At 40.9% G+C, this 8,717-nt stretch overlaps 2 protein-coding genes across 5 annotated transcripts in view; one reads left to right on the top strand and one right to left on the bottom strand.

Annotated features, from left to right (window-relative positions):
* The window catches only part of LOC105016068 (homeobox-containing protein 1), a 17,271-nt gene extending 14,701 nt beyond the window's left edge, over window positions 1-2,570 (bottom strand). For 3 of the 4 annotated variants that reach the window (XM_029125332.2, XM_029125333.2, XM_029125334.2), the window contains exon 1: window positions 2,261-2,570. The gene's annotated coding sequence lies outside the window, so the exon portion shown is untranslated. The remainder of the gene's footprint in view (window positions 1-2,260) is intronic. The other variant, XM_029125335.2, reaches the window with a different exon arrangement.
* A 3,820-nt stretch (window positions 2,571-6,390) lies between these two features.
* On the top strand, window positions 6,391-8,515 carry LOC105016079 (left-right determination factor 2-like). The gene is made up of 4 exons (XM_010879661.4): window positions 6,391-6,711; window positions 6,896-7,139; window positions 7,228-7,467; window positions 7,630-8,515. Exons 1-4 carry the CDS (start codon window positions 6,444-6,446, stop codon window positions 7,955-7,957), a joined length of 1,080 nt encoding a protein of 359 aa, XP_010877963.1. The 5' UTR covers window positions 6,391-6,443; the 3' UTR covers window positions 7,958-8,515.
* The last annotated feature ends 202 nt before the right edge of the window (window positions 8,516-8,717 follow it).

Genomic DNA, 8,717 nt, shown 5'->3' with positions numbered 1-8,717 from the left:
AAATGTCAGCAAGAATCATTATCAATGAATATGGTTTGAGTTCTTGTGTCCAAACATGTCAGCAAAAAACAACGTTCCAGGGTGTGTACGTTTCTTAGCCACAGGACTGTATGCATAATTAAGTAGGACTTAAATACGCTTCTCTGATTGGAAGAGAAGTTCATCCTAGACCTGTAAACTGATGTCCCGTTAGGTGTTAATTTAACTGCCACTCAGTCTCAAAATGTTTCTTACATAATGGGTTCATGTAGGTAACACAAACCACTTGTCAATTCTGAAAAAGCAAAAAGGGGTCCAAACTCACAGTTCTAAATCCCAAACCAAACCCTATTCAATACAGAGTGGATTACTTTGACCACAGCCTTATTGCCTCTGGTTTAATTCATGTTCTGGTATAAAAGAAAGAGCTTTTGGGACACATGGGCTCTTTCAGAGACATGAACAGGTTTTTCATTTCACACTACAACACCACATTCAGCAGACAGCCTTAATGATAGAGACATCTCCTTTTCAATATGTTTGCCTGTTTATCTAATAAACTTAGCTGTTTTATGCCCTAATGGTGGAACTCTGCCATTTAAATCAATGATGGTACTTTATAAAGGTGCTCCTCGGTCAATGGGGGGGGGGGGGGTCAGGTGACAACAACACACTGGTACTGTACCTCCTCCTTCTGACACATATTAATGTGAATTCCTGTGACACTGAAAACATGTTACTCACACCCCAAATGTATATTCATGAATATTAATGGGGGCAATTGAGATGACAGCACTGTATTTGTGCTGGCAAGTGGAAACTGCAACACCAAGGAAATTATGAATCCATGGACACAATCCTTGCCTGAACATGGATGTGCCATAATTTCAGGTCAGGCAGGACATATGGTAAGATAGCACAGAGAGACTGGTACCAATGTTAAGAAAGTGAGCTACACATTCTCCATGCCTAATCAACCACTCAAAATGTGTAACCCCTGTAGATGAGTGTCAGGGCGTGTGTTTAGACTATGCCTCAATAGGACAGGGGGATTGCAGCCTGTCCAGTTGGTCTGTTATTAGGCAGCTGTGCCAGAAAAATGACACCCCATTATAGGGCCCCTGGAAAAGGTTAGCAGCCAGGCAGGAAGCAACGTATTTAGCCAGATGTGGAAGGTAGACTTCATCTGGAGGTGGATACATGGATCTGTTCTGCTGGTTTTGTATTGTGAATACTGACTGCTAGTCTTGCAACACATTGGCTAAACATGTAACTGATATCCTAAGTAATGATCTACACATTTGGACTATATGGAACACTGGTATGCTTAACTTGGGAGACCGCGAAAGCAAATGATCAAACATTGACCAGCGCTGCAGCAGTTTATGGTCATCTATTCAGAAGTCAAGTGACTGGGACAATCAATGGCATGCAAACACCGGATTGACAAGTCAATTTTGAGCGTGAAGTTGTAGTTAAACCAAATCACACCCCTTGTTAATGTTGCCTGCTTTCTATAATGCTTAATGTAAAAAAGAAAATGTTGTATTTCAGACAGTGTTTCAACGTACAGTAGTTGCTCAAATGACAATAAATAAGACATTTCATGCATTCTTTTGCGTTCCATTCAAACTCAATTGGACGTGCACATAACGGAGTTTGGCAATGCAGAAACCATGTGTCTAACCTGTAGATAACAGTAAGCTAACGCCCAGCCGGTCCGGTGTGAGATCGAGAACTATCTGCAAAGTATTTGGGGAAAGGAGTGGTGTTCAACCCAGGTCCAGCTCTAGCTAAGCTAGCTACAATACCTGGCCGCTCACCCATATCTCAAGCAAATAACTCCGCTTGAGATGTTCTGACTAGCTAAGCAGTTGTGTGGCATGGCTTGTGGGTGAAGGGATCCACAAATGTAATGTTGTTCGCAACTGACAAAGCTTAGTAGCTAACCAGTTGAGTTACAGTCATGGTTGTTCAGAGCAACGTTAACAAGCCAGTTAGCTTGAGCAGTACTGTACTGTATATGTTAACGTGATGAAGTAGGTATAACTATAAATGTCGCTAGTTTAGCTAGTGAGCAATATGTGCTACCTGTGTACTGTCCAGCAAGCAGGTTCAAATAGAAGCTGATATGGCGTCACCTAAAGTGACCATCATCGCTCAGCTAGTTAGCTTATAAAGTTAGCTTGCTGAGTGGCATTGGGACAAATGCCAAGGAGTGCGGTGAAGCCTGCAGAAATGCTAGCTATGCTAACCCGCTAGCTAGCATTGCAAGTCTTACCTTTATCTTAAAATCTAGCCTGGGCCACTGTCCACCATAGCATTTAATAAGCCAGAGTTCAACTTAGATGGTCCTCGAGAAAAGTCCTCTTCCAGCTATATCCCCAACGAGATTTTTTTTCAATGCCAACCTTGCACCCGGCCTTAGCTTGCTATTTTGATTTAATTTCGTTGCGAGACTGATTTGCCTTTGTCTGACTGCCAGTGGCCATATTGACTTTAATAGTGAGTGCGATGAGGTTTCCTGGGATTCGTAGTTTTGGAAATCCCTGTTGCAGGAACGTCCCAGAAACATAGCAATGATCTTGAATGCATCCTTTATAAACGCATATTTTTTAGTAGTCATTTGATTGGCTTTGACTGCCCCTTAGCGGACATGTTGAGCAATGATCTAAGCAAGCATTTTTCAGTGTGACAGTCCTTACAAAGGTGAAATTAAAACCTAACAATGTAGTCCCCAAAAGGGAGTAGTTTTGTATTGTAAAATCTGGGGGTCATGACCTACCCGTCCCCCCAAACTCTACACCCGTTTGTCCCCCTTAGTCCCCAAAAGTTGGCCAGCTTCACTTGCATTGACACATTCTTGTCTTGGTCATGTCACAAGCTTCGAAATGCACAGCCTAGGAAAAAGACTAAACATTGGCTGATTTGTTGTGCTAATAATTGAAATAAACACAACTGAAGCATATTATCCAAACGGACCCTAAAGTGGTGAGACTGTATATAACATGGTGATAGAAAACCGAGCACAAAAATTTAATTGTGTCACTGTCAAAATAGTGATGATCACTTTACAGTATATTATTCATATTGATAATATTATAATTGTCAAAACAGATTGTTATCATTGATTTAAATTTTTTTATAGAAGTATGTGGTGAAACGTCACAACTCAGAAACTTCAAGTCTCATTAATGGCATGTATATAATATGTATGTATATGGCTGGTTTCATGATGTTTGTTATTAAATTAATAACTGTATAATTTTAAGCCTAAAAACTGTGTTTTTATTGAATTACCTGATCTATATGATAAATAGAAAAGAATGTATGTTATCTTCCGTGATGGAATAATGGAACGGTCTGAAAATGGCACATTTTGGAATATTCTCTTTTCTGTCCTTGTTTTTTTAATCCTAGTTTCCAGTTGTTTCTTTTTTCGTTTCTTGTTCCCCGTTAATTTAGACTGTTTCGAAAACACCGAACCCGCAAACTGTAGGCCTATAGGCTACTACCCTTGCAAAAGTTAAACCTTTTAAGAGAATATCATTTTTATAGTATTATTGTTTATTTTTTAATTTAAGTAGCCTCATTTTAATAAGCTCCCATTTGATTGGTTTCTATTTGTTATAGAACAGACGTTGTTTATAGAATAATTCACGATGCATTTGCACGACAAACCGTCAGGGGAGTTTTTGACAAACAGCAGTTGTTAATTAAGCAATGTCCCAGCAAAAAATTATCTCAATACATGTAGGTACATATTTTTATTATGCTTCAAAAGGACATTTTACTAAGACGTTTTTTTTTAAGTTCAGGATTGAGATCGCACTGGAAAGCGAAAGGCTCAGCGACCCCGGCTTTGGGTAACTTTAGACGTAATGGTTTGGGATTTGGATTATACTAGAAATCAGTATAAAGGCAACACATATTTTGATCAAAATCTACAACTGTGTCACTGATTACTGAAAATTATCACAATAAAGGCTGCAGATTAGCTGCAGCTATTCAATGTAATCTTCATTTCTATTTTCTTATTTTGTAATGCTAACAGACCTTCATTAACACTTAAGCTGTTGATTGAGGATGATTGCTTATTTCTGAGTAATGTGGATCGAGATGTCTGTTTACTTTCACCGTAAGAGCTTTTGCCATCAGTCGAGAAAGAACGGGACAGACGCGTCTATCTCACAAATGCCTCCAATCCCATAACCAATGCGTCACACTTGTTGTGTATTGTCAGCACCATACAACTCTTCTTGCCAAATCAAAGCTTACTCATTAGTAGAATAAAGCCAGTGAAACACAGAACCCGTACATTTAAGTTCGTAGGCAGGGCGGAGCCAAGCCTTTTTGTCCTGCCTAAAAACAAGACAGTTTTGTAGGGCAGAATATTTTTGTGGAGCCTTTTGTCCACAGAAAATTGTACACACATTCCTAAACTTTTCTGTTAATGATTTCTATTAACTTTCTGTTAATGATTTCTAGACAAATGTTAAAGTAAGTTCTCTGCAATACAAAACAAACCTTTGGGGCAAGAAGAGCATTTGGCAAAAACACATGTAATCTCATTGATCTTTAGAAAAAAAAAAAAGCTAATCTCCTACTTATTTTGCAAAGGAGTGGGGAGAATCCGTCTTTATCCAACTCCCATCACGTGATAACTGGCCACACTATCAATCTCATAGTTTTCTAATGATAAAAAAAAATCTGAATTGGCTATTTGGTTGAATGTCAGTGACTGACATAACAGAAAAAATTATGATGCACAAGAAATGTTTTCCATTATTCAAATTCTAAATAGTGTTTGAAGACTCCAAAAGTGACTGCTCAGGAAGATGTTCCAGTCAAGTCCAGCTATGCTTTTATAGCTTCTCATAAAAAAGCAGTTATCACACGATGGGGTTGGATAAAAACGGATTTTCCCCACTTCTTTGCAAAATAAGTAGGAGATTAGCTTTTTTTTTTTTTTTATCTCAGCCTTATTTCTAAAGATGAATGACATTACATGTGTTTTTGCCAAATGCTCTTCTTGCCCCAACGGTTTGTTTTGTATTGCAGAGAACTTACTTGAATTAGACCAAAGACACAGGTAAATCTGACACATTCATTAGTCTGAAGCGTTAATCTCATTTGTTGAATATGTTGTCTGTATATATCTATGTACCCCGCTGCCCCCCTCTGTCATCAGGCACACCCAGTCAAACAGACACAGCAAATAACATGATCATTTACACACTTAACAGGGGCACATCTCACTCCTGTTGGTCTGGTATCAGTTGTGTGTCTTCTGTCTGACAGCTGTCAATAAGCCTTTCCTGTGTGTCTGTGTATGCTGTCTGTGTGTCTGTGTATGCTGTCTGTGTGTCTGTGTATGCTGTCTGTGTGTCTGTGTATGCTGTCTGTGTATGCTGTCTGTGTGCGCTTGGTCCACTAACCCTAACCCACTTGCCACCCTCCTATCCCAATACACACTCCAGAGTCCTGTCGAGGAGCCCTGTCAGTAGTGTTTGTATGTGACAGAAAAAGACCCAGCCTGGTCCTGCAATAGAAACACACAATCAGGTCCTTGTGAAGAACCCTTTACAATCCACATCCTAAAGCAGAGCCAACACTGGATTACTCCTCTGCCCCTGATGGGAGTTAAACACCCAATACACACCAGTCCAGGTCCTGACACACACAGAGACTGACAGACTTAGGCAGGAAATTAGATAGAGCACCTCCACTCCCTCACCAGTCACCCACACAGCTACATTACCTGAAGAACTAATAAACTCTAATCTGGGCATTTGGTCATGGGGCATGCTCCTACATTTCCAGAGGGTGTTAATGAGTGAGGAAAATATCTGTTCATCTGTCTGACATTGAAGCCCATCAATTTACTGCAGAACTAAAAGGCTCCAGACCCTTATTAGATTATGAAAAGTGGATTATAATCTCAGACCCATTAAGTAATCCAAATATGAAATATGTTTAATAAACAATGAAACGTTTAGACATGAACTATTACTTTTTAAATAAATAGTTATATCTGGTAGGCTACTGGTATCGCAAATACTGTGGAATGAATGACGTTGCGGGTGATACCAGTTTGATGTCCATTAGAGGGATTATGGTGTATTTAATTGCCGTTATAAAGGAATTTATCTCTACTAATCTATCGGCGTCGCGTCTAATCCACCTGTGTTTCAGATGAAAAAGACATTAAAACCCAAATAATGTGTTTGCCTTTCATGTAGTAGGCTTATCTTCACTGGAGATGATGGTTGGGAGGGGGGTGCACAAGTCGATTAAGGTCCTTAAATGGTGAGATACTTTGATACTCCCGTTAGTTCCCTGATGTTCACCACCGCCCCTCTGTGCCCTTTGGGACGTCACCGCCAGCTACTGTATATAAAAGTGGTCAGTCTCTGTCTCCACCATAGCAAAACGCTACTGTATCTACTCCCCTTATTTCAGAAATGGGACATCTTCAAATTTGGCCGCTGTACGCCTGTGCGATCCTGTCTCTGACGAACGGCTTGAGCCAGGGGGAACTGAAAGAGGCCATGCTTCATAAGCTTGGACTGAAAGAAATACCCAGGATCCATGAAAGGGATTTAGAGAACCTGGTGGTTCCGAAACACATCCGAAGTAAGTACATGTCCTTGCTGAAACTGCAACACGAGAGGAGACGTCGCTCTCTGCCTAGTCTAGCCGGAATCCTCAGGGGCATCCCCGGGAACCCAGGTAAACAAAAAGTATAATCATGAACTTTTTATAGACGGAAGAAAAAACGTTTAAGCGAATAAGACCGATATCTGCTCTGATGTAATTTACACAAATGCCTCATTTTTGTTTTGGTTCGGTTTGGATTCCAAAATATGCAACGATTTCCAATCCTCACGTCATCTTGTTTTATTCTCCATCAAAGATGTGTTGGGTGGGATTCTGTACTCTGACGCAACCAGAGAGAGGTTAGTGTTCGACATGGAGGCTAAGGTTCCCGTCAACAGCGAGGTGACCCTGGCGGAGCTCAGGCTGTACCAGAACGCCCCGCGCAAGTTGACTCCGGCGGGGAGAAAAAAACACAGACCGGTTAACAACGCCCGGGTCAGCGTCTACTGGGTAGACATTCTAGAAAACGGTTCCAACCGTTCCTCTCTCGTGGATTCAAGGTCAGCACATTATTCACAGTCTTTGTTTAATTATATAGTAGTCCAGTAAATAATGCAATTAATTTAATCGGTTGCCCTTTTATAACAGATTGGTTTCAATCCATGAGACCGGGTGGAAGGGCTTCGATGTGACTCAGGCAGTGCACTACTGGTCGAAGGGAAGTCGCGAGGCGCCGCTGCACTTGGAACTGCGCGTGGAGGCCGAAAGACCGGGAAGCTACGCGGCGGAGATGGCCAAAAGCGTGTGCTTCACCGCGCAGGACCCATCTGAACAGACCACAGAAAAGCCAGAACTTCTTCTCTACACCTTGAACCTGGAGGATTATAGGTATGTAACCTATAGGATAATTGTATTTTTTATAATCTTGTTTGGACCATGGACCTATTTCCGAGGCTTAATTAGAGGTTCGTACGTTTTCCACTTTCCCTCATCTTGAAGCCATTCCTTGGCATAGCGCATACTAACCGGACTGTCCTATTCCTCTTCTAGTTCCATTGGGGATTGCCAGTCCAGCACACCAAACGCCATGTGCTGCAGAGAGGAACACTTTATTAACTTCCGCGAGCTAACTTGGACCCAATACTGGGTCATCGAACCTGCGGGCTACCAGTCATTCCGATGCGTAGGAGAGTGTAAGCAGCCAACTCTTCATTATGGCTATGGAGAGCGGCGGTGCGCGGCCACGGAAAGCGCGCCACTACCTATTATGTACCTGGTGAGGAAAGGAGACTACACAGAAATTGAAGTGGCTGAGTTTCCTAATATGATAGTGGAGAAGTGCGGTTGTACAATGGACAATGTGGGCCTATCTGTTTGAAGACGCGGACAGGGCGCTCCATCTCAGAGAGAGAGAGAGAGAGAGAGCAGCGAGTCTAACGCGCAGTACTTATTTTTTCAACGAAAACCATTATATCATAAAACAATTATGATAAAAAGGAGAGTTGTTGACTTGGATATTTCTGTCAACATGTATTTAAGTAATCACTTGTTCTTGGAGCACTTGAAATACCCAGCCGAATTTGTCATGCAGAAAAGGCCTAAGGGAATATTAGTTAATTGCATATTTTTATTATAATAAATCCGTTAATCAATGTCAATCCATGGGTCTTATCATCTGTTGTCCAAAAGTGATAGGGTAGCCTATACAGTCATGAAGCTGGGTTCATGGTTCTCTCATTTCAGATCACTCCCCCAAGAGTCAGACCTTCTTCTGTGGTAAAACAGCTTGGCAGGGCAAAGGCTTTGGGATCCAGTGTTTGATTTGGGGATGTATTAAGATTCAGTTTCACATTTCATAGCACTGCATGTAACAGAGTTACTGATACAAATGTAAATCTACACTGTAAACCCAAATAGGTTGGCAGCACTCAGAAATGTAAGGAAACTCATTGCCTTAAAATATTTTAGTTTATGTACCGAAAACCAATTTCTCTGTGGAACATTCATATTTGGAGTTACTTTTACATGTACCTTTTGATTACAAGTCAATTGAATGGCTAAAAAAGTGAACTAAAATATTTTCAATTAATGAAAGTTAAAATGGAAATTCACAATGTGTATATGTCCATCATACATAT

The sequence above is a fragment of the Esox lucius genome, chromosome 15 (genome assembly GCF_011004845.1).
Source record: "Esox lucius isolate fEsoLuc1 chromosome 15, fEsoLuc1.pri, whole genome shotgun sequence".
In the NCBI taxonomy this organism is placed as follows: domain Eukaryota; kingdom Metazoa; phylum Chordata; class Actinopteri; order Esociformes; family Esocidae; genus Esox; species Esox lucius.
The sequence above is the reverse complement of the archived record's forward strand: the minus strand, read 5'-3'. Positions and strand labels throughout refer to the sequence as shown.